The sequence below is a fragment of the Hemitrygon akajei genome, chromosome 24, assembly GCF_048418815.1.
Source record: "Hemitrygon akajei chromosome 24, sHemAka1.3, whole genome shotgun sequence".
NCBI classification, from domain to species: Eukaryota; Metazoa; Chordata; class Chondrichthyes; order Myliobatiformes; family Dasyatidae; genus Hemitrygon; species Hemitrygon akajei.
The window spans coordinates 5,875,186-5,901,589 of record NC_133147.1 but is presented as its reverse complement, the minus strand read 5'-3'; the positions used below and the strand labels follow the sequence as shown (position 1 = coordinate 5,901,589).

At 46.0% G+C, this 26,404-nt stretch overlaps 1 protein-coding gene across 6 annotated transcripts in view; it reads right to left on the bottom strand.

The window, feature by feature from the left end:
• Positions 1 to 26,404, bottom strand: part of cdk20 (cyclin dependent kinase 20) — a 135,916-nt gene that overhangs the window by 83,768 nt on the left and 25,744 nt on the right. For 5 of the 6 annotated variants that reach the window (XR_012096188.1, XR_012096187.1, XR_012096186.1 and 2 more), the window contains one exon: positions 13,410 to 13,478. Coding sequence is in view for 2 of the 6 variants with exons in the window: in XM_073028257.1 (XP_072884358.1) it covers positions 13,410 to 13,478 (69 nt within the window). In the remaining 4 variants the exon portion in view is untranslated. Of the gene's footprint in view, positions 1 to 11,454; positions 13,073 to 13,409; positions 13,479 to 26,404 lie in introns of those variants that run through there. The other variant, XM_073028256.1, reaches the window with a different exon arrangement.

The following is a 26,404-nucleotide window of genomic DNA, read 5'->3' as shown; positions in this document are numbered from 1 at the left end:
AAAGGCTTGATGGTAGATGTACTTCTTGTGGTATTTGGTAAAATTCCATCTTGCTCAGAAGATGCTGGTGCAATTCTGTACTGCCATCACAGAGAGAATTGTCACGTCAGCCGTCACTGTCTGGTTTGGTGCAGCACCCTCTCACAGTGTACAAAAAACACAGGGAACTACCAGGTCAGCAAAAAAAGACGCTGGCTGTAGTCTGCCATCACTGTAGGACTTGTGCGTGCCAAGGACAAAGCTCAGGCAGAAAAATCATTGTGGACACTACCCACCCAGCAAGCTGCCTTTTCCTAAAGCTCCCTTCTGGAAAGCACTAGAGGGCTGTTAAAACAAAAACTTCACACCATCTTAAAAGTTCCTTCTGATCAAGCATTCTAGTTAGCTGCATCCACCTCCCCCCACCTCACCATCTATTACCTCAGTCAGTGCATGGGCTACAGCAGTAGAAGACAATATACTCAGTAGCCACTTTAAATATATTGCGTGCACTGTATGTATTATAGACGGTGGCACAGTTTGGTAGTGGTTAGCACAATGCTTTACATTACCAGCAACCCGGGGTCAATTCCTGCCACTGTCTGTCAGGAGTTTCTGCATTCTCCCCATGACGGCATGGGTCTCCTCCCACAGTCCATAGGATCATTACAGAAAACCTTTCCTACCAAATGCAGTAAGCATATCCAACAGTTCATCTCTGTGCAACAGGAGAACGCAGATTCTGTTTTATTACTCTGTACTCTGTGTTTTTAAATGCTGTTGCTGTAACAAAAGAGTCTCCCACTCTGGATCAATAAAGTTATTATTATGATGTACCAGTTGGTAGGTTAATTGGGATCATTGTAAACTGTCCCACAATTAGGCTGGGGGTTAATTGGCAGTGCAGCTGAAAGGCCTGGAAGAGCCTGCTCTCCGCTGTATTTCAGTAAACAAAAACATTCTGCAGATGAACTAATCTAAGACTATGATCACTATTGTATTGTTGCTCCCCTATTCACAGTTTACCCTTCATATTCTACATAATTCTTTATGAATGTTGACTGTTATAGTTTTGGGTTGCATGGTGCACCCTGACTAGCCCACCACAGCAAACTCCTAATACATGTAAATATTTATGGCGAATAAAAATAATCCCTGAATCTGGTTCCCCTACTGCCTCTGGCAGTAACTTATAGACATCAGATACCTCCATAAAAAACCTAACACCCGCCCCCCCCAGATCCCCTTTAATCGCCTTACTCTCACCTTGTGCTTTTAACGCTCCCACCTTGGAGCTACGTATTCAGACTACCTACCCTGTCTACGACACAAAAGCCTGAAATCATGTTCTTACTGTTGTAAGGTCCCCTTGTACGGTAAGATGGACTCTAGACCTCACAATCCATCTTGTTATGACCTTGTGCACGATATTTAGATCATAGAAATATACAGCATAGTCCTGACCTTTCGGCCCACAATATGCAAGCGAATCGAAGTGCTGGGGTGAGTTTATACTCACTGATCTTTCAAAGCCTATTGAATACTGAAATGCCTAGATAGAATGAAGGTGGAGAAGATGTTTCCAATAGTGGGAGAGTCTAGGATCAGTGGGCACAGCCTCAGAATACAAGGACGTCTCTTTAGAACAGAGACGAGGAGCAATTGCTTTAGCCAGAGGGTGGTGAATCTGTGGAACTTGTAGCCACAGACACTTGTGGAGGCCAAGTCATTGGGTATACCTAAAGCAGAGGTTGATAGATTCTCGATTAGTGAGAGAGTCAAAGGTTATGGGAAGAAGGCAGGAGAATGGGGTTGGGAGAGATAATAAATCAGCCATGATGGAATGGCAGTGCAGACTTGATGGGCCAAATGGCCAAATTCTGCTCCTATGTCTTACGTTGTACCAACCTTTTAGCCACTCCATGATCAAACTAACCCCTTCCTCCAACACAGAACATAATCCTCCATTTTTCTATCATCTATGAACCTGTGGCGACCCACTTTCTGCGCAGGCGAACCAGCTCACAAACTGCCAGCGCCGCAAAATTTTAATAAACTAGTCTCGAAACGACTTACCAACTGCGTGTCGTTATTTCAGCGTTGTGTGTAGCACATCGCTACATTGGTGACCCCGATGGTCCAAACGGGATTTGGACCAAAGATGACCGACTCTTCATCTGTTCACGCAGTTTCGCTAAAACTGCCGACTTTCTGGATGCTGCGACCACGCGTGTGGTTTAGCCAAGCAGAAGCCCAGTTCCAGATTCGGCAGATATCCTCTGATTCCACGCGTTACTACCACATGGTGAGCGCCCTTGACCAGGAGACGGCCGCCCAGGTTGCGGATTTCATACAGTCGCCCCCGGAAGAAGGCAAATATGAAGCATTCAAAGAGCTGCTCATTGGGACCTTTGGCCTCTCACGGCGTGAGCGAGGTGTCTGCCTGCTTCACCTGGACGGTTTGGGAGACAGACTGCCATCAGCATTGATGAACGAGATGCTGGCCCTGGCTGACGGACACAAGCCCTGCCTCATGTTTGAGCAAGCATTCCTAGAGCAACCGCCCGAGGACATACATCTGCTGCTGGCCGACGCAGATTTCAGCGACCCCTGGAAGGTGGTGGCCCGGGCAGATGCGCTGTGGAAAGCCAAGAGGGAGAGCGTGGCATCCGTCCATCAGATTACCAGGCCACGCGCCCAACAGTGGACCAGACCAGGCCCGGCAGGGGGGTGCACACAACACAGAGGCAGGAGTGAGGAGGACAGTGAACAGTGGTGTTTCTACCACCAGCGGTGGGGCACAGAAGCCTGCCATTGTCGCCCACCCTGCAAGGGCCAGGGCCAGCTGCCGCTAATGACTATGGCGGCTGGCCACCAGGACAGCCTCTTGTACGTCTGGGACAAATAGCCGGGACGCCGCTTCTTGGTCGACACCGGAGCGGAAATCAGCGTCTTGCCCCCAACGGGGTACAACACCCACAACAGGAAGCCAGGACCCACCCTGAGGGCTGCAAACGGCAGCACGATACGGACCTACGGCACCCACACAGTACAGCTGCAGTTCGGCACCAGCTGGTTCACGTGGGACTTCACACTGGCCGCGGTGGCCCAACCACTCCTGGGGACTGACTTCTTGCGAGCTCACAGCCTGCTGGTCGACTTGCAAGGGAAAAGACTGGTACATGCCGAGACTTTCCAGACGTTCTCCCTGGGTGAAGCCAAGTTGCCGGCCCCACACCTGGACTCCATCACGCTGTCGGACAACGAATTCACCAGAATCCTGGTGGACTTTCCATCGATTCTGGCACCGCAGTTCACAGCAGCCATGCCCAGACACGGGGTACAGCACCACATTCTGACCCAGGGGCCGCCCCTCCACGCCCACGCACGAAGGCTCCCCCCGGAAAAGCTCCGCCTGGTGAATGAGGAGTTCAAGAGGATGGAGGAATTGGGGATCGTGCGGAGGTCCAACAGCCCATGGGCCTCCCCCCTGCACATGGTGCCCAAAGCAGCCTGGGGTTGGAGACCATGCGGCGACTACCGCAGACTGAAAGAGGCTACCACTCCAGACCGCTACCCCGTGCCGCACATACAGGACTTTGCAGCAAACCTGCACGGGGCAAGAATACTTTCCAAAGTAGACCTCGTCCGGGGATACCATCAAATCCCGGTGCACCCTGAAGACATCCCCAAAACAGCACTCATCACCCCGTTCGGCCTGTTCGAGTTCCTCCGAATGCCGTTCAGCCTGAAGAATGCCGCACAGACGTTCCAGTGGCTAATGGATGCGGTGGAACGTGACCTGGACTTTGCGTTCATCTATTTGGACGACATCCTTATAGCCAGCAGTAGTCGTCAGGAGCATCTGTCCCACCTCCGCCAGCTCTACTCCCGCCTGAGTGATTTTGGCCTCACGATCAACCCGGCCAAATGCCAGTTCGGTCTCAATACCATCGACTTCCTGAGCCACAGGATTACCAAAGACGGGGCAACACCTCTGCCCGCCAAGGTAGACGCGATCCGCCACTTTGCCCGGCCCAACACGGTCAAAGGCCTGCAGGAGTTTGTTGGTATGGTGAACTTCTACCACCGTTTCCTCCCCTCAGCAGCCCGTATCATGTGCCCTTTGTACACCCTGATGTCGGGTAAAGGCAAGGACATTACTCGGGACGAGGAGGCCGCGGCCGCTTTCATTAAAGCCAAGGAAGCCTTGGCAGATGCCGCGATGCTGATGCACCCCAGAACGGACGTTCCGACCGCACTCACAGTGGATGCATCCGACACAGCAGTCGGTGGGGTGCTGGAACAACTCATCGAGGGGTGCTGGCAACCCTTGGCATTCTTCAGCAAGCACCTACAACCACCCGAACTCAAGTACAGTGCTTTCGACCGGGAGCTGTTGGCACTGTATCTGGCAATCCGGCATTTCAGGTACTTCTTAGAAGGCAGGCCGTTCACCGACCACAAACCGTTGACCTTCGCGTTCACGAAGGTGTCCGATCCCTGGTCGGCTTGCCAGCAGCGACATCTGTCCTACATCTCCGAGTACACGACGGACATCCAGCATGTCTCGGGAAAGGACAACGTCGTGGCGGACGCACTCTCCAGACCAGCTGTCCAGGCCCTGTCCCTGGGGGTAGACTACGCAGCACTGGCGGAAGCGCAGCAGGCAGATGACGAGATGCCCAGCTACAGGACCGCAGTCTCAGGTTTGCAGCTGCAAGACTTTCTCGTAGGCCCAGGTGAGAGGACCCTCCTGTGCGACCTGGCTACCAGCCAACCTCGCCCCATTGTCCCGGCGAGTTTTCGACTCCATACATGGTTTGGCGCACCCATCTATCAGGACAACTGTCCGGCTGGTCTCCAACAAGTTCGCGTGGCACGGACTTCGCAAGCAGGTCAGTGAATGGGCCAGAACGTGCACGCAGCGGCACACTAAAGCCCTGCCACAGCAGTTCAAACCCACCCACCAGAGGTTTGACCACATTCATGTGGATATCATGGGCCCCCTACCAGTGTCCCGAGGAGCGCGGTACCTCCTAACTATGGTAGACCGGTTCACGAGGCAGCCAGAGGCTGTCCCGCTCACCGACACATCTGCCGACTCCTGCACCCGAGCACTGATCGCAACCTGGGTAGCACGCTTCGGGGTACCGGCCCACATTACCTCCGACAGAGGCGCCCAGTTCACATCCAGCCTGTGGTCAGCTGTGGCCAGCCTGTTGGGAACGCAGCTACACCACACTACTGCCTACCACCCACAGTCGAATGGACTAGTGGAGCGCTTCCACCGTCACTTGAAGTCGGCTCTCATGGCCCGCCTGAGAGGACCTAACTGGGTGGACGAGCTTCCCTGGGTCCTGCTTGGAATTCGCACAGCGCCCAAAGAGGATCTGCACGCCTCATCGGCCGAGTTGGTGTACAGCGCACCCCTGGCCATCCCGGGAGAGTTCATACCAGCCCCAAGGGGGCAAGAGGAAGACCCCGCAGCAGTCCTGGACAGACTACACGAGAAGCTCAGCAACCTGGCCCCCGTACCAACTTCACAGCACGGACGGACCCCGACCCATGTACCCAAAGACCTGCAGAACTGTAAGTTTGTGTTTGTACGAAGGGGCAGACACTGGGCACCACTACAGCGGCCGTACAAGGGGCCGTTCAAGGTGATCAACAACAACGGGTCCACGTACGTTCTGGACATTGGGGGGAAAGAGGAGTTTTTCACGGTGGACCGACTCAAACCAGCCCATGTGGACTTGGCGCAGCCGGTCGAGGTTCAGGCACCGCGGCACAGAGGCAGACCTCCCAAACAGAGGCTGATCCAGACTGTGGACATTGGGGGGTGTATCGCCGGTTCTGGGGGGGCGGGGGTTATGTGGCAACCCACTTTCTGCGCAGGCGAACCGGCTCACAAATAGCCAGCGCGCGGGGGGAGACATTGGTAATGCACCTCTGATGTCATTACCGCCCGGAGAGGGCGGGCGCTAGGGATTAAATGCCAGCGCCGCGAAGTTTGAATAAACTAGTCTCGAAACGACTTACCAACTGCGTGTTGTTATTTCAGCGCTGTGTGTAGTACATCGCTACAAACTTATCTTAAATATCTTAATGTACATTCTCTACCACCACTCCTACATCACATCAACCACTCTCTTTGTAAAAGAAACTTACCTCTGACATTACCCCCCCCCCCCCCCATACATTCCTTAAGCCTATGCCCTCTGGTATTGGCCAGAGTCACTCTGGGATCAGAAGTGGAAAGGGTGAGCAGTTTCAAATTCCCGGGTGTCAACATCTCTGAAGATCTATCCTGGGCCCAGCAAATCGACACAGTCACAAAGAAGGCACAACAGCGGCTATATTTCATCAGGAGTTTGAGGACATTTGGTATGTCACCAAAGACATTTGCAAATTCCTACAGATGTACTGTGCAGAGCATTCTAACTGGCTGTATCACCATCTGGTTTGGGGGGGCACTGTGTAGGATCGAAATAAGCTGCAGAGAGTTGCAAGCAACACACACAAAATGCTGGAGGAACTCAGCAGGCCAGGAAGCATCTATGGAAAAAAGTACAGCTGATGCTTTAGGCAGGACTTTGTGTGTGTTGTTTGGATTTCCAGCATCTGCAGATCCTCTTTTGTTTGCAGAGAGTTGTAAACTCAGTCAGCTCCACCATGGGCACCAGCATCTAGGACACACTCAAGGAACGATGCCTCAAAAAGGCGGCATCCATCATAGAGATCCCCATCACCCAGGCGTGCCCTCTTCTCATTGCTACCGTCAGGGTGGAGGTACACAGTCAACGATTCAGAAACAGTTTCTTCCCCTCTGCCACCCAATTTCTAAATGGACGTTGAACCCATGAACATAACCTCACTACTTTCTCTTCTCTCTTTTTACACTACGTATTTAATTATCTTTTTAATCTACTTGCGTATACTTCTTACTGTAATTTGCTTTTTATTATTACTGCATGTATTGCTCTGTACTGCTGAAAAAACAACAGATTTCATGACATGTGGCAGTGATATCAAACCTGATTCTGATTAACCACTGCCACTTTGGGATAAGGCATTAGCTGTCCCTTCTATCAGAATCACTGATATACATTACTGTGCAAAAGTCTTACACACAAATATATCACTAGAGTGACTAAGACTTTAGAACAGTACTGTAGAGTATTGCACTGTACTGCTGCCACAAGAAGAAAAACCAAGGTCCTAATATAACCAGATTCTGATACGGGTTTCTACTGTGGACTGAGAGTGGGAAGGGAGCAGGGAGACAGGAATCATGGTTGGGAAAGGGGGAAGGGAGAGGGGAGGGAGCGGGAAGCACCAGAGAGACATTTTGTAATGATCAATAAACCAAATGCCTGGTGTCTCAGGTCTCGAGACTGGGGGTGTCTGCACCCGACACTCCTTCACTGCCACCTGTCCCATACCCTTCCCACGGCACTCCACCCACGCCATTCCCAACATCCCTTGCTCTCGCCAGATTTACAAACTTGCTCTCCGCTCCACGTTGACAAATACAGTATTGTGCAGAAGTCCAAAGGTCCTATATATGTACAGCACTGAACATTTTGCTGCATATTTACAGTGCAATAAATTTTAAAACCCTATGTTACAGTAAGAAACATTAAAAACAATAAATAAAGAAAGTGCATAAGGAGAATAAAATAGTGAAGCAACACACACAAAATGCTGGAGGAACTCAGCAGGCTAGGCAGCATCTATGGAAAAGAGTACAGTCAATGTTTCGGGCTGACCATGTAATGAGATACTTTCATGTTCAGAAATCTCTTGACTGAGGGCAAGAAGCAGTTCCTAAGATGTCTTCAGGCTCCTCTGATTTCTGCCTCTTATAATGTTATTCACCTCTCATCCTCCTTTGCTCCACAGAGAAAAGGCCTAGCTCACTCAGACTTGTCTCATAAGACGATGCCAACGTGCACTGCACTGCACTCTCTCTGTAACTGCTGCGCTTTAATCTATATTGCTATTGCTTTACCTTGTTCAAATTCCAAAGTAAATTAATTATCAAAGTACGGACATGCTGCCTTATACTAGATTGAGATTCACTTTCTTGCAGGCATTTACAGGAAAAAACAGTAGAATTTATGTAAAACTACACATAAACAAAAACTGAAAAGCATCCACTGTGCAGAGGGAGACGCACTGAAAATAAAAAAAAGATGATCTGATCTGTATGAACAAGACTGCATCTCAGTACACTTGACAATAAACCAATTCCGGTATCACAGAAACCAGCCTCCCCTCTGTGGGCTCTGTCTACACCTCTCATTGCCTTGGGAAAACAGCCAGAATAATCAAAGATACAAAAGCCTGAAATTATGTACCACCAGGCTCAAGGAAAGCTTCTACCCTTGCTGTCATCTAAAAACATCTTTTACAATAAGATAGACTCTTGGACCTCACAAACAACCTCGCTATGATCTAACACCTTATTGTCTCCCTGCACTGCACTTTCTTTTTTTTAAATTAGTTTTTCAAAACATTTTACAAAATTAAAAACCCCAAATCCCAATGAGGAGCATTAATACAGAGCAAGGTTAAGCATACAATAACAATATGCTACAAAGGAAGAGAATTTAACAAAAAAGCACCTAAATTAAAGACAAGTGAGCTTAGTGTCCTCCCCAAACCCCACAACACAAGAAAAAAACAACAATTCCAGACCAACCACCACACAATATAGAGAGTATAAGTCTGGACAGTCAAACTCCCAGACTGTGAATACACTTAGCAACAGAGGATAATAATGCCTACTACCAGAAAAAAAAAGGGAGCTGAAAGCAAGGGACCGAAAAGAAAAAAAAACCCTAGTCAAGAGGAAGGTTATGAAAGTACTCGATAAAAGGCCCCCAGACCTTATGGAACTGCACTGCACTTTCTGTGCCGCCGTTACACTTTATTCTGCATTCTGTTATCGTTTTACCTTGTTCGACCTCAATGCACTGCGTAATGATCTGACCTGTATGAACAGTGTGAAAGACATACTTTTCACCATATCTTGAGCTGACTTGACTTCACGAGGAAGAAATTGGGGATCCACGAAACAGTCCTCATGGGAGGAATCGGAGGTGGCGAGGGTTAGTAACTTTAAATCCTTGCCATTGTCCTAGCAGAGGATCTGTCCTGGGACCAGCACGCAAGCACCATCTCAAAGAAGGCACGGCATCACCTCTACTTTCTTAGAAATCTGCATAGATTCATCTAAAACTTTGATGAACTTCTATAAGTACACAGAGGGGAGTATCGTGACTGGTTTTATCACAGCTTGGTTTGGAAACACCAATGCCCAGGAATGGAAACGCCTACAAGAAATGGTGGATACATCACAGCAAAAGCCCTCCTCACCACTGAGCGCATCCACCATCCAGACTATGCTCTCTTCTCATTGCAGCCATCAGGAAGGAGGTACAGGAGCCTCTCAGATGCCTCACCACCAGGTTCAGGAACAGTTATTACCCTTCAACCATCAGGCTCCTGAACTGGCTCAGATAATTTCATTCACCTCAACACTGACACAACACTGACTCACTTTCAAGAACTCTGCAACACATCTTCTCAGTATTGCCTCTCTCATTGCTACAAATATTTTGTATTTACAGTTCATCTTCCTTTGCACTTCGATTGTTTTTCAATCTTTGTGTGTAGTTTCTCGTCGATTTTATTGTATTTATTTGTTCTTCTACTATGAAGGTCTGCAAGGAAATTGATCCCAGGGTGACATTTAATAATAAATTAAAGTTTTGAACTTTAATACATGTGACAATATTAATTCAATTCCAAGGAGGCTGTCCTGGTGAGCCTCTGCTGCCACCTGCAGGCTGGAGTCACTGATGGGTGTGGGAGTGTGGCCAATACTGAGTGGATCAGTAAACATCCACTGACAAAGGGGCTTGGGCCTTCAGTGAGGACAGGGCTGCCCTACAGATTAGCTGCTGTCTTGGCAGTGGTCTGCGGGAACATAGACAAATAATTAGTTAACCAGCCATGTAGGGTCAAACATGTCGCCCACTGTGACCGTCCAGTGTCTATGTGTGTGGGTTTACATTAACAGCAGCCACATGTACGCATGTAGTCTCTGTATGTTTGTTTTACACAGAACAACAAACTCCCTTGTACAGAATCCCATGCATGCATTACACAGACTGTGTGTGTGTGTGTGAGAGTGAGAGAGAGAGAGGGGGGGGGGGAGAGAGTGGAGAGAGGGAGAGAGGGGAGAGAGAGAGAGTGTGGAGAGAGGGAGGAGAGAGAGAGGGGGAAGAGAGGGAGGGGAGAGAGAGAGGGAGAGAGAGAGGGGGAGGGGGAAGAGAGAGAGAGAAACGACATTTGTGTTAAAACGTATAAAACAGAACAGCGGCCCCATGTGGTGTAACACAGAACTGCAGTCAAAAGGCATGTCGCAGGGAATGGAATCTCTGTACTACATGAAGACACATTAAACACAGCATTGCTGTGAAGAGAATCAAGGAACAGCCCTGGGATCATCACAGACAACAGCATCTCCTGGGTGTACTCCGGGAACAACAGCTCTTATGTGGGGGCAGCTAAGGGTATCTAGCACGGAATCAGGCCCTGCTGGCCTATCCTACCCCCAATGCGCAGCACTTCTCCCAATGACTCATGTGCCTTGGCATTTCAGCACCTCTCAGGACTTCTCAAATGTCCCAGAGTCAGGGAAGGGTCCAACACTGGGTACCACCAGCCCTGAGTGTATCTCAACCTCAGTGTACTGCAGAGAATGCCGCCATTGGGCAGGAGGTACAGGAGCTTGAAGACCCCACACACCAAGGTTTAGTAACAGTTTCTTACTGCCATCAAGTTCTGAACCAACCAGAAAAATCCTTAAACTACTTAAGTTTTATTTTAGAGATACAGCACAGTATGCAGCCCTTCCAGACCAACAAGTCCATGTCTGGGCCTGTACTGGCTGGAGTTTAGAAGAATGGGGAGGGGGATCTCATTGAAACCTATCAAATATTGGAAGCCTTTGACAGAGTTGACGTGGAGAGGGTGTTTCCAATAGTGGGGGAGTCTGGGACCAGAGGGCAAAGAAGGAGGTCGCTTTAGAACAGAGATGAGGACGATTTCCTTTAGCCAGAGGTTGGTAAATTTGTGGAATTCATTGCCGCAGACAGCTGTGGAGGCCAAGTCACTGGGTGTATTTAAAGTGGAGGTTGATAGGTTCTTGATCAGTAAGGATGTCAAAGGTTATGGGGAGATGGCAGGACAATGGGGTTGAGAGAGATAATAAATCAGCCATGATAGAATGGCGAAACAGACTCAATGGGCTGAATCAGAATCAGAATCACACTTTAATCGCCAAGTACCTATGCACATACAAGGAATTTACTTCCAGCAGATGTTGTCTCTCTGCTCATAACAATAATAATGATAAATATAAATGAAAATATAGATTATACATACAGGTAGTGCAATCCAAGTAATAGTTAGCCGACAGTTAACTGGCAGTTAACTGTTCAGCAAAGTGACCGCAGTAGGGAAAAAACTTCTCCAGTGCCTACTAGTCTTAGTCTGGAGGGATCTGAAGCGCTTACCAGACGGAAGCAGATCAAACAGTCCGTGCGCAGGATGGAAGGAGTCCTTTATGATGTTCCCCGCCCTCTTCTTGTACAGGTCCACAATAGAGGGCAGGGAGGCTCCAATAATGCGCTAATTCTAATAATGGTCTAATTCTGCTCCTGCGCCTTAAGGTCATTGCCCATGGTTCCGGCGCCAACGTTGCACGTCCACAACTTACCAATACTAACACATACATCTTTGGAAAGTAGAAGGAAATCCACGCAGTCACAAGGAGAACGTACAAACTCCTTTCAGACAGCAGTGGAAACTGAACCCTGGCCTTCCCACCACTGGTGCCGTGAAGCATTACACTCACCACCATACCGCCCAAGTGCAGGGGGAGGGCAATGAGGTGCCGAGGCAGTCCATTTCTTCAGTCCCCCTCTCGACCTATGGACTTCCCATTCTGAATACCAACACATTCTTGACCACCTCATTCTCTCTGGCTGGTAACCTTGTCCTGTGACGCCTCCCTTGTTTCTATGACACAGGCTCGGTTGTGATTAGGGTTAGTAAAGTTGTGAGCATGCTATGTTGGCAAGCATGGCAAGACTTGCAGGCACATCCTTGGACCATGTCAGTCATTGACCCAAACTGTAAACTCAGTCGCCTAATATAAGATACCTAATAAAGTGGTCAGTGAGTGTACATCTGTGGTCTTTTGCTGCTGTAGGCCATCCACCTCAAACTTCAACATGTTAAGCATTCAGAGATGATTTTCTGCACACCTCTGAGGTAACGTGTGGTTATTTGAGTTACTGTCGCCTTCTAGTCAGCTTGAACCAGTCTGGCCACTCTCCTCCGACCTCTCTCATTAACAAGGCATTTTTGCCCCCAGAACTGCTGCTCACTGGATGTTTTTAAAAAATTTTCTCACCATTCTCTGTAAACTCTCTTGTGCATGAAAATCCCAGGGGATCAGCAGTTTCTCAGATACTTAAATCACCCCATCTGGCACCATCAATCACCATGGTCAAAGTCACTTAGATCACATTTCTTCTCCATTCTGATGCTTGGTGTGAATCACAACTGAACCTCTTGACCACTTCTGCATGTTTTTATGCATTGAGCTGCCGCCACACGATTGGCTGATTAGATATTTGCATTAACAAGGTGTATAGGTATACCTCATAAAGTGCATGTTTCAATGTACATGTGACAAATAAAGCTAATCTTACTTCTTACCCCATGTGCACAGCAGACTGTAGTTTCCTCATTCTCCACCCATATACCTACAGAACCTGGACTGGAGGTAGGCCACAGGAGTGGATATGTAGTGTATTCTTATCTGTGTTATGCATAGTTAGCAGTTAGCTGCTAGTAATTAATGCTAATGTTAGGGCTATAAGTTTGGAGTTTAAATTTGGTTATGTGCCATTACAGAACATTAGTTAAGTCATAAATGAAAGACTGTGCATAGTTTGGGTAACACACACACACACACAATGCTGGAGGAACTCAGCAAGTCAGGCAGCATCTGTGGAGAGGAATGAACAGATGGTGTTTAGGGCCAAGACTCTTCATCATGACTGGAAAGGAAGAGGGAAAAAACCAGAATAAAAATATGTGGTGGGAGGGGAAAGGAGTACAAATTGGCAGATGGGAGGTGAGACAAGTTGAGGCAGAAGGGGAAATGAAGTAAGAAGCTGGGAGGTGATAGGTTGAAAAGGTAAAGGGCTGAAGGAGAAATCTAATAGGACAGGAGAGTGGACCATGTGAGAAAGGGAAGGAAGATGGGTCCCAGAGCGGTGATGGGCAGGTGAAAAGAGAATGGGTAACGGAAAAAAAGAGAAGGTGGAGGGGGGTGAAATTACCTGTAAGTTAGAGAAATCGAGGTTCCATTGGAGGCTCCCGGATGAAAAATGAAGTGCTAGTCTTCCAACCTGAGAATTCAAGTTCAAATCAAAGTAAAATTATTATCAAAATTTGTATATGTCACTCTGAGATTCATTTTCTCGCAGAACAAAGAAATACAATAGGGTCGATGAAAAACTACACACAAACAACCAATGTGCAAAAGAAGATAAACAGTGCAATTAATATGAATAAAATTGTATTAATAAGTAAACAAATAAATAATATGAGAAAGTGAATCCATGGGTTGTGGAATCCGTTCAGCATTGAGGTGAGGAAAGTTATCCACACTGGTTCAGGAGCCTAATGGTTGAAAGATAATAATTGTTGCTGAACCTGGTGGTGTGGGCCCTGAGGCTCCTGTACCTCCTTCCTGATGACAGCACCGAGAGAGAGCATGGCCTGGGTAGCAGGGGTCCTTGATGAGTGGCCTCATCATGTATCCAACCTGAATTTGGGTTTCCTTGGTTAATAAAGGATATCTCAGTATTGGAAGCAGTCCTGGGCAGTTCCACAAAATGTTTAAAAGGTTAATTCTATATTTTACAGAAGGATTTATGATAATATAATCCTAAAGGGGCAAGACAAGGTGGATGTCAAGATGTTTCTGCTAGTGAAAGAAGAATTGAATTATTTTTGTCATATCTTCCAAGGAACATACTGTTCATACAGACTATTATGCAGCTCTTGAGGTGGAACAAGGTAAAACAATAACAATGCAGAATAAAATGTAACAGCTACAGGGAAAGTGCAGTGCAGGTAAACGATAAGGTGCAAGATCATAACAAGGTAGATTGTGAGGTCGCTTGCAAAGTGCTGGAGGAACTCAGCAAGTGTAGCAGCATCTATGAAGGAGATTCCATCAAGAATCAAGCTACAGTACTGTTCAATAGTCTCGTAACAGCACGGGTACATGCTGTCCTTGAGCCTGGTGGGACGTGCTTTCAGGCTTTTGTATCTTCTGCCCAATGGGAGAGGGGAGAAGAGAGAATGGATGTGTGTGTGTGTGTGTGTGTGTGTGTGTGCGTGCGTGCGTGCGTGCGTGCGTGCGTGCGTGCGGCGCATGGATCTCCATTCTCAACTGGATCCTCAATCTCACAGAAGTTCAAGAGATCAAAGTACATATCTGTTACCCTATACTACCCTGAGATTCTCAGAACAGAGACGTACAATAGAATTGGTGAAAAGCTACACAGAAAGATGAACAAACTACCAAAGTGACAAACAGGTCAGGAAGCTGATGGTTGAAGGGTAATAGCTGTTCCTGAACCTGGTGGTGTGGGACCCAAACCTCCTGCCCGATGACAGCAGTGGTAAGAGAGCGTGGTCTGGGTGGTGGGGATCCTTGATGATGGATGCTGCTTTCCTGTAGCAGTGCTACTTGTAGATGAGCTCGGTGGTGGGGAGGGCTTTTCCTGTAATGGACTTGGCTGAATCCACTGGGCCTTTCCATTCATAGGCATTGGGCTTCAATGAGACCACAGTCAATAACATTTCCTTCTCACCTCAAGGGTCTGTGCTTAGCCCACTGCTCTAATCTCAGTCCACTTGTGGCTGAGCACAGCTCAAACACCATCTATAAATGAAATTATAAATGCTGTTGCATGAATGAAGTCACCGGGGAAAAGTACTAGCTGATCTGAAGCAGATTCTTTATTTGACAAAACAAGTTAGACTGGCATCATATTGAGCTGCTTTCAATCGATAGGTCTGCCTATGCCCAGCACTACACACATTTTATGTGCTGAACACCAAAGGACAATTCAATACTGTTATGCCCGCAGCCCCCTCCTTTGCGAGAATCGCAAGAGCACTAAAGGGGGGGGGGGGTCAGTGGACCCAGGAAATGGGAGAGAGACGTGCAGGATGCCTTGTTCCCCGGAGATGCAAAATAACGCGACATTGGCCATTGTCTCGTGGAGACACATTTGTGGATTGGGGACTGTGCTACGTGCAAGCCCTCGGGCAAAGTGGGCTGGTTGAGAGAGAGATTGCATCACCTCCAACCTGATTGACATCTACTACCCTGCAAGGCAAGATAAAAGAGGGGCTGTAGCGACGGCCACTTGGACGCACCAGAAGACACGCTAGCGATCCCGTAGTAGCGGGCAGCCATTTGAAGAAAGCCACGTGCGTTCGGTTCCCTTGCCTGGGAGCTGGTGGCGGGTACCACAGAAACGATTTTCTTGAACGAACAATGGGGAAACAACTCCCCCGACTCAATGGTTTGGCCTCATCAAAAGACCCGGGCAAGTTTCTTTTCTCACAAATCTCTCTCTCTCCAACAAGTGAAAACCCAGCGGTCCCCAAAGGCTGAAGCCTGCAGGAACTGAGTGACTTTTATATTTCCAACGGACAATATATTAACCCCTAGACAAATGATAGAGCTATTTCTTATTGATGATTATTACTATACCCGCGCTTTTAGATTGAGTATTGATGACGTATATTATCTGAACGTTTGTATTAACCTTATTTTTGTGCCCCTTTATAAATAAAGACTCTTAAAAATAGTACCATCAGACTTCAACGGACCTCTCTATCTTTGCTGGTAAGTGACCCAGTTACGGGGTATGTAACGACTTGGGGATCTCGTCTCAGGATTTGATACCAAAAATTGAGGGCCAGTGAATCGGGATTGTAAGTCCAAACTTGGATCTGGTACGCGGGTAGCCAGACAGGAAACCAGCAAAGATGGACGTGGATGAATTTGTGGGAAACCCGACTCTGGGGGCGCTAGAGGCAGCCACCAAATCAGACTTGGTAAATTTGGCGAAGGGGTTAAGCCTCGCAGAGGTGAGGTCGTCAATGAAAAAGCGGGAGGTGCGAAGGGCCATAACTCAGTATTACATTGAGAAGAATGTGCTTACAGCTGAGGTATTGGAAAATATCCCTGGAAAGGTACCAGCTCAGTTAGAGATCTCTAACGGCTCAGTTAGAGTTGGAGAAATTAAGGTGGGAACATGAAATTAAGTTAAAGCAGCTGGAAGCAGCCGAGAGAGAGAAAGAAAGGGAGCATGCGCTCCAGCTAAAGGAGTTAGAGGTGAAAAAGGAACTTCAGCTAAAAGAGCTGGAAGCAGCTGAGAAGGAGAGGGAGGCAGAGAGCCAGAGGAAACATGCCTTGGAGATGGAGAAGTTAAAGCAAGAGCAACGAAGTCAGGGGTGGGACCGAGAGGAGCGGTTTGATGTTAGTTGGGCGTTGAGGTTGGTACCCCCATTCGAGGAGACGGATGCTGATAGTTATTCCTTGCTTTTTGAAAAGGTGGCAGTGAATCAGAAGTGGCCCAGAGCACAGTGGGTGGCGTTGTTACAAAGTGTGTTAAGAGGAAAGGCACAGCGGGCATATGCGGCGTTGTCCTCGGAAGGGGAAGAGAATTATGACCAAGTAAAGGCGGCCATTCTCCGGGGTTACGAGCTAGTACCTGAAGCATATAGACAAAAGTTCAGGGACTTCCGGTAAGATGGCGATTGTTTAGCTGCTCCGAACTTTTGTTCCGTTACTGTCGCTATCCATTTTTTAAACCTTAGATAGGAATTTTTTCGGTATCTCTTACTTGCCTGTGAATATATCTAACTTACAATGTCTAGTAAGAGTTCTAAATCTGGGAGAAAAGAAGCTATGACCCCCTCGGACGAGACTTTGGTTGCGCTCGGAAAGCTCCGAGACGAAATTTTAAAGGAATTTAAAACCGCTTTCAAACAGTTAGAAGACAAACTGGATCGGATCAACGATAAAGTGGACAAACATGCTGAACACTTATCTCGCATCGATTCGACTTCTGAAGATTTAGAAAGTCGTGTTCGATACTTGGGAGTCTCTCTGTTCCAGCTTAGAGGAAAAATCTAACAAACTTCTTTCCAAAATGGTGGATCTCGAAAATCGCAGCTGACGCTGTAATCTCAGAATTCTTGGATTGCCAGAGGCGACCAAACAGGGATCAACCGTGAAGTTTTTCGCCAAGTTTCTCTGTGAGATATTCGGGAAAGATTTGCTTCCAAAGCCGCCCGAGCTCGAACGGGTACACAGAGTTTACGTTCCCCCCGGAATTCTGGGCTCCCGTCCGCGACCAGTAGTCTTGTGTTTCCATCAATACCAGGTAAAACACAGTCTGATCGTAGAGGCGCATCGCAGGGGGTCTTTTTCTTTCCAGGATACAACCATTCGCTTTGTGGAAGATTTTGCACCCCAGACCTTAAAGATGCGCGCTGAGTTTAAAGGCGCAATGAAAGTGCTTTTTGATCGTGGTTTCAAACCTTCTCTTCGCAATCCTGCTGATCTATGAATCAAGCTTAATACTGGAAAGTACAGGTGGTTCAGGTCGGTGAAGGAAGCTGAAGCTTTTGTGGCAAGTCTTCCGGCTATCCAGTTATCTTCAGAATCTGATCGGACCTCCTAAAATGCTGGATAAGTACTCCTCGTAGTAAAATTTCTTTTTCTGGACTCAGACTTCACTTGAATCACTCAGACATTATTCATTGAAACTCTAAGGGCTGTTGACAATCTCTCCCGGGATTTGGTGTGTGTGTAATCTATTTTTATTTTTGTATAACTTTACCTACAGAGTTCTACAACTAACTCTAACTTGTTTTGGAGGTTCAAAGTCTTTAGTGAAGGCCTCCCTGTTTGTTGGTTCACAGTTTAATTGCTAATTTATTTTTCCTTTTTTTAAAATATTTATTTTATCTTTTTTTTTTCTTCACCCCTTTTTTCTAATCTCTGAATTTTTTTCTCCCCTCTGTAAATGGTTGATAAATACTCGTCTTGAATTTATAATTTTCCCCTTCCTCTTCTTTTTTCTTTTTCTTTCTTACCTTTTTTTTCCCTTTCTCTTACTTTATTCTTCTATAATTTTTCGCGGGTAGGTTAGTTTTGGTTTTCTTCCGATTTTCTCTGTATTAAGTTTTATATTTCTGCAGAAGGTGTTCTAATCTGTAGTTATGTTTCCTAGTGCATAAACTATTTGCTATAGTATTTATACGGAACTGTTGTTAATGACACAGATCTGGAAGTTGTATTTGGGTTAATTTTTTTGGTAGAGCTAGCTACTTGTTTTGGTAGCCGTCTAGTTTTGGGTTGTGTGGCTGGGGTGGATTTTCCAGTTCCAACATCACCCACTGTATTTATTGTTTCTCTTTATTGCTCAGGACATGTTTATATTTTGACTTTACGAATCTATGTTTGCATCTCTGCTCCCCGACTGCTATTGTACTGCTTGACTTTTTATATGCCTGCTGCCTTTTATGCATTAGTAATTGATAATGGCTAGTGCACTTAAATTTGTGAGCTGGAATGTAAAGGGATTGAACCACCCTGTTAAAAGGAGGAAGGTATTCTCACATATCAAACAACTCAAAGCTGACATTGCTTTCCTTCAAGAAACTCATATTCGTTGTTTTGATAACTCCCGGCTTCTGTCAAAGTGGGCGGGTCAGCATTTTCATTCATCCTTTGCCGCTAAAGCTAGGGGAGTCTCCATTCTTATTAACTCAAATATTCCCTTTGAACTCCATAATAAAATATCTGATACAAATGGCCGTTTTATTATTGTTTCTGGTAAACTATATAACACTAAAGTTGTACTAGCAAACTTGTATGCCCCCAACTTTGATGATGTTAACTTTTTTGAACGGTTTTTTTCCTCACTACCAGACTTAAACTCATACTCTCTTATACTGGGTGGTGACTTCAACTGTTGGTTGGATCCTAAACTGGACCGATCATCCTCTGTCACCAGATCACCTACTAAATCTGCCTTAGCTATTCAATCGTTTCTCTCTAATTTTGGTATCTCTGATATATGGCGTTTCCTCCATCCTACGGAGAGAGATTATTCTTTTTTCTCACATGTTCACCATACCTTCACTAGAATTGACTATTTCTTACTCGATAACCAACTTATCCCATTTGCCCACTCTTGTGACTATCAGAGTATACTGATTTCTGACCATGCCCCAATTACCCTCTCTCTGAACTTTCCTGGTCTCCCTCAGAGGAATAAACACTGGCGGTTTGATTCAACTTTATTATCAGATGATGATTTCATAAAATTTATTAAGGATCAGATAACCTGGGATGCCATGAAAGCATATCTGAGGGGTCAAATAATCTCCTACACAGCAAATCTCAACAGAAGATCCCGTGCAGATCGAGCAGACCTCATTAACCAGATTAAAGATCTGGATCAAATATATGCCCAAACTAAGAACCCTGAATTATACAAGAAGCGCGTTGAACTCCAAACTAAATTTAACCTTCTGTCCACTCAACCTGTCAAACGCCAACTTCTCGAAAGCAAGAGTCGCTTTTACATTCATGGGGATAAGTCTGGTAAATTCCTAGCCAATCAGCTGAGGCGTTCCAAAGCCAAACAACATATTACAAAGATCCGGAAGGAGAACGGAGACTTTACATCGGATCATTTAGAAATTAATGACGCATTTAAAAATTTTTATTCTCGGCTTTATTCCTCTGAATATCTGAATGACAATATCTCTGTGGATCAATTTTTACAGAATCTGAATATCCCCTCACTTTCATCTGATTTCAAAGCCAAACTCAATGCGCCTATATCACCAGAAGAAATATCTTTGCAATTTCTGCACTGTCCTCAGGGAAATCTCCTGGACCTGATGGGTTCCCTGTAGAATTTTATAAATCATTCTCTTCACTTCCTTCTCCTCAGTTACTTTCAGTATTATCTGACTCGTTTAATTACGGCAAATTGCCACCCTCTTTCAATGAGGCATCTATTATTCTTCTTTTAAAAAAGGGCAAAGACCCATCAGAGTGTTCCTTGTACAGGCCGATCTCTCTGCTCAATGTTGATGTAAAGATCTTAGCTAAAGTGTTGGCTCATAGATTAGAAACCGTTATTCCCTCCATTATCTCTGATGACCAAACAGGCTTTATTAAAAACCGTCTCCCTTTTTTTAACATTCGGCGTCTATTTAATATTTTATACTCAGCTCCAACTGGGACTCCTGAATGTGTTATCTCCCTTGATGTGGAGAAAGCATTTGATCGTATAGAGTGGAACTACCTTTTTGCAATCTTAGAAAAATTTGACCTCGGCCAAAGTTTCATCTCTTGGATCCAATTGCTGTACCTGTGTCCTACTGCGTCTGTTCTAACTAATTTTCAGAAATCCCAAGTATTTAATCTCAAACGTGGCACCCGTCAGGGATGCCCCTTAAGTCCCTTTCTCTTTGATTTGGCTATAGAACCTCTGGCGATAGCATTTCGAAATTGTCCTGAATTGACCGGGATTTGGAGAGGGGGTGTTGAGCATAAAGTTTCTCTCTATGCTGATGACTTATTACTCTTTCTCTCAAATCCATCTACATCTTTACCTCTAATGTTTTCACTTCTTGACCAGTTTAGCCAGATCTCTGGCTATAAACTCAATTTACATAAGAGTGAACTTTTCCCAATTAATAAAGAAGCACAAGAACTAATATTTCGTGATCTCCCTTTTAAAGTAGTCCATAATCAATTTACTTATCTTGGAATTACAGTCACAAGGAAGTTTAAAGATCTCTTTCGTGAAAACTTTGTCAATCTTTCATATGCTATAAAACAGAGTCTGGTACAATGGTCACCTCTATCTATGTCTTTGGTAGGTCGTATTAATGTTGTTAAAATGTATGTTCTCCCCAAATTTTTATACTTATTTCAATCTATCCCAATTTTTATTCCTAAATCTTTTTTTGATTCCTTAGACTCTATTATTTTGTCATATCTGTGGCAGAATAAGCGCTCTAGAATTAATAAAATTCACCTCCAAAAATCTAAAAAAGAGGGTGGCATGGCTTTACCTAACTTTCGCTTATATTACTGGGCAGCTAATATACGTTGTGCTGCCTTCTGGTCTTTCTTCCGCGGTCAACCCGAGTGCCCTAACTGGGTGGCAATGGAGTTGAACTCCACTAAAGAATTATCTATATCTACACTTCTTGGCTCTGCACTCCCTAGCAGTCTGCCCAGATCAATAGTTAATCCTCTTGTTCGACACACTTTGCGTATATGGGCTCAGTTCAGGAAATGCTATGGTTTCCAGGGGTTTTCCGTTTCTAGCCCTGTCGCACATAATCACCTTTTTTTACCTACTACGCACGATTCAGCATTCCATGTTTGGTACAGGAAGGACATTAGAAATTTTGAAGATCTCTTCATTGATAATCGCTTCGCCTCTTTTCAGCAGCTCTCTGTTAAGTTCAACCTGCCTAACGCTCACTTTTTCAGGTATCTCCAAATCCGACACTTTATTGCTCCTTTAATTCCTAACTTTCCTGAAATGCCTGCAAAAAATGCTATGGACCTATTTCTTTCCATTAATCCACTAGGTAAAGGTTTAATATCAATTATCCGAGATAAACTAGCAGCCTTATGACGGGCCCCTGTGGATAAAATTAAAATGGCCTGGGAGCAGGATTTAAATATCTCCTTATCCGAGGAGAGCTGGGACTCAGTTCTCAAATCGGTTAACTCAACCTCCCTTTGTGCTCGCCATTGCCTTTTACAGTTTAAGATTGTTCATAGAGCCCATATGTCTAAATCTAAACTATCTCAATTCTACCCTGGCATTAGTCCGCTCTGTGATAAATGCAAGAGGGGCGTGGCCTCTCTCATCCATATGTACTGGTTCTGTCCTAGCTTGGAGAAATTCTGGAAAGATGTCTTCACTACATTATCGGGTATTCTGAATCAGCACCTAGAACCAAACCCCTTAATTGTTCTGTTCGGTTTTTGGGGCGAGACGGATTTATGTCTGGGTCCAACCAAATGCCGAATACTATCCTTTGCCTCTCTCCTGGCGAGATGATTGATCCTCCTTAGATGGAGAGATGTTGCCCCGCCCACTCATGCGCAATGGCTTAACGACATTATGGCCTGCTTGGACTTCGAAAAAATTCATTAATTCGGATCTAAAGTTCCATAAGGTCTGGGGACCTTTTATCGAGTACTTTCATAACCTTCCTCCTGACTAGGGTTTTTTTTTTCTTTTTTTTTCTTCTTTTCGGTCCCTTGCTTTCAGCTCCCTTTTTTTTCTGGTAGTAGGCATTATTATCCTCTGTTGCTAAGTGTATTCACAGTCTGGGAGTTTGACTGTCCTGACTTATACTCTCTATATGGTGTTGTGGTCGGTCTGGAGTTGTTTTTTTTCTTGTGTTGTGGGGCTTGGGGAGGACACTAAGCTTACTTGTCTTTAACTTTGGTGCTTTTTTGTTAAATTCTCTTCCTTTGTAGCATATTGTTATTGTATGCTTAATTTTGCACTGTATTAATGCTCCTCATTGGGAATTGGGGTTTTTAATTTGTAAAATGTTTTAAAAAACTAATTTTAAAACTTTTTTTTAAAAAAGTTCAGAAATTTACAGAAAGGGTGGAATCAGACGTATACCGAGTTTGCCCATGAGAAGGGGGTGCTATTGGACCGTTGGTGCACCACAGAAATAGTGGGCGAGGATTATGGGCGTCTCAGGGAGTTAATTTTGATTGAGGAATTTAAAGGTTGGGTTCCGGAGGAGATCCAGATGTATTTGAATGAGAAGCCGAATAAGTCCATATCAGAATTTGCTAGATTCACAGATGAATATGCCCTAACCCACAAGGCAAAGTTTTCCTCGAATAAAAGTTCCCCGAGGGACAGTGGGAACGATCGAGAAAGTCCGCCGGCTGAGGCAGAGGTCCCGCTGGGAGCTAGTGGTAAGGTTGAGGGGGAAAGGCCAGATGGCCAGAGATTTCCGGGCTTGACCTGTTTTAATTGTGGGAAGAGCGGGCATGTTGCGTCTCGGTGCTTTGCTCCGAGGAGGGAGACGGGAAAAGGGAAAGCAGCAGTCCCTATCGGATGTGCCATGGTAATCAGTAAATCGACAAGAGAGCCCCGGGTAGACAGAGTACGAGAAGGGTCTGAGACTTGTCTGTCACACGGGACCGTGTCTTTGAGGAAGGGGGACCCACCAATTCCCGTACGAATCTGGAGAGACACAGGGGCTGAGCTGTCGTTGATCAGCAGTAAGGTACTCGAGTTTGGTCGAAAAACGGGCATGATAGCGGTGATGGGAATAAATAAAAGGATAGAAATGGTGTCCTTACATAAGGTCATTATGGATTGTGAGCTGGTGTTTGGACCAGTTGAAATAGGGGTGCCATCAGAATTCCCGAGAACTGACGCGGACGTCCTCCTTGGTAACGATTTAGCCGGGGGTAAGGTTTGGTCCGCCATGACGCTGATAAAACCCCCTGTGCGTGTTGAGGCTCCGCCCCTAGCTCCCAAGAGCTATCCCGCAGGCGTAGTCACTCGCAGCCTGTCGAGATCGGCAGCTGAGAATGAGAGCAGTTTAAATCTGGCCAGTTTTGATTTGGCCGAGACGTTTTTACCGACCCTGTGCCACGAGGGTTTAGAGGGTGGTAAAGCGAAGAGTAGTAAAGTACAAGAGGGTAAGGGAGAAGAGGTAGATCTTCCCTTAGTGAGGAGAAAGGTTCTAGAGGCAGAAAATAAAGATGAGGAACCGTTAGAGCGGTTAAGAGGTCCAGAGTTGGACATGGATGATCTGTCTGGTGTGGCAGACCTGTTTGACGAAGTTGAAAATTCTACAGGTGTTCCCGACAATGAAATGAGAGCAGTCCTAGATGAAAAGGGTGCCCTTGCCTTGAAGAAGTCTGCTGGGTTGGCAGATGAGGTTGCTTCAGCCCGTGGGGGTTGAGTTTACTCCGGAAGGGAGTCTCCCAGAGAGTAACTGGGAGGATCAGGGGAATTTAGAATTTGAAAAAGGTACAGGTATTGAAAGCCTGGAAGAGGTCAATGCCCCGTTTGAGTGTGTCCAAGATGGGGATGCACGTGGTCCTGAACCTAGTCACGGAGCTCAGAAAAAGTCTGAGGTATTTGATTCAGCTGAACGAGACGGCCGTCCTTTTGGGTTGGATAGACTTGGTTCAGTGGAAAAGGGGTTAACCCTGGTAATCGTGGGAAGTGAGAGTTCCCCGGTGTTTGTGCTCGAAGGGGTGGTGAAACTTAATGCGGAGCTCCAAACTGGGGAGATAAATATTATTAGTGAAGGAAACGGGAAATCTGCAGTTCCCAAATCGAATGAAGAAATTTTAAACCCTGCAGATCGCTTACAGATTAAGCCTGGAGATGCCGGGGCCCCCCACCCTATTGTTATTCCAGAATGGGGTGTGACGAGGCAGAATCTGAAATGCTGCTTGAACAAAGAGTTCAAATTAAAAACCAATCGCCTGAAGGGTCCTGACGAGAGGGCTAGCCACCTGTGTAAAATTAAAGAATTGGGTGGAAATGGTCTAAGTTTGGGACACAGTGTTGATAAAATAACCCCTATGAACGAGGCAGGCGGGAGTTTACCTCGCCAAACTACCCGAGTTCCTCCTGTAGGAACTCACCGGAAAAGAGACGACGGTTAATGAGGGGCGCCATTTTTAAATAGCCCAGCCGGTTGTACAGGATTTTAGCAAAGCATGTGAATAACAAAGACAAACCCCTTGGAAGTCTGCCTGTTAAGTTGAAAGCAACAGAACGATTGGTATTTGCATGACCTGTGGTAGTATACACGTAAGCTTAAGATCACAGCTTGTTAGTTTTGTTTGCAAAAAAAAAAATAGGTGGTTATTAAATTGAAGTCTGATGCTATAAGACTTTAGTAAGGTACAAGATGTTACGCTAGTAAAGGAAGTGACACTGTAATCGTTAACTGTTTAGATGCTGAATTAAATGTATAACAGTATTGCTCTGTAGTGAAAAGAAAAGCTTTTGTATTGTGTTAGTTTCCCCAATCCTGTAAGACTCTGTACTATTTCGTTTTAACCGCTGGTAAAAACGCTGTGAAGAGGGGAGGTGTTATGCCCGCAGCCCCCTCCTTTGTGAGAATCGCAAGAGCACTAAAGGGGGGGGGGGGGGTCAGTGGACCCAGGAAATGGGAGAGACGTGCTGGATGCCTCGTTCCCCGGAGATGCAAAATAACGCGACATTGGCCATTGTCTCGTGGAGACACATTTGTGGATTGGGGACTGTGCTACGTGCAAGCCCTCGGGCAAAGTGGGCTGGTTGAGAGAGAGATTGCATCACCTCCAACCTGATTGACATCTACTACCCTGCAAGGCAAGATAAAAGAGGGGCTGTAGCGACGGCCCCTCAGACGCACCAGAAGACACGCTAGCGATCCCGTAGTAGCAGGCAGCCATTTGAAGAAAGCCACGTGCGTTCGGTTCCCTTGCCTGGGAGCTGGTGGCGGGTACCACAGAAACGATTTTCTTGAACGAACAATGGGGAAACAACTCCCCCGACTCAATGGTTTGGCCTCATCAAAAGACCCGGGCAAGTTTCTTTTCTCACAAATCTCTCTCTCTCCAACAAGTGAAAACCCAGCGGTCCCCAAAAGCTGAAGCCTGCAGGAACTGAGTGACTTTTATATTTCCAACGGACAATATATTAACCCCTAGACAAATGATAGAGCTATTTCTTATTGATGATTATTACTATACCCGCGCTTTTAGATTGAGTATTGATGATGTATATTATCTGAACGTTTGTATTAACCTTATTTTTGTGCCCCTTTATAAATAAAGACTTTTAAAAATAGTACCATCAGACTTCAACAGACCTCTCTATCTTTGCTGGTAAGTGACCCAGTTACGGGGTACGTAACAATACTCACAATACTTTCTTTGAAACTACACACAAACTTCACGCCTCCTGATTCGCACCCACACCACAGGCATCTAAATTAATTTTAATCAGCATTGTCTGGTCTGTGATTCACGGCTTGTAGACCCCAGTCTGTTCAGATTGGCAAAAACATCTCAACCACAATCTCCATCAGCACAGGTGCACCGCAGGCATGTGTGCTTAGCCCCTCTCACTTTACACCTATACTGTGTGGCTAAGCAGAGCTCCAACATCATACACAAGTTTGCTGATGACACCACTGTCGGTTGTAT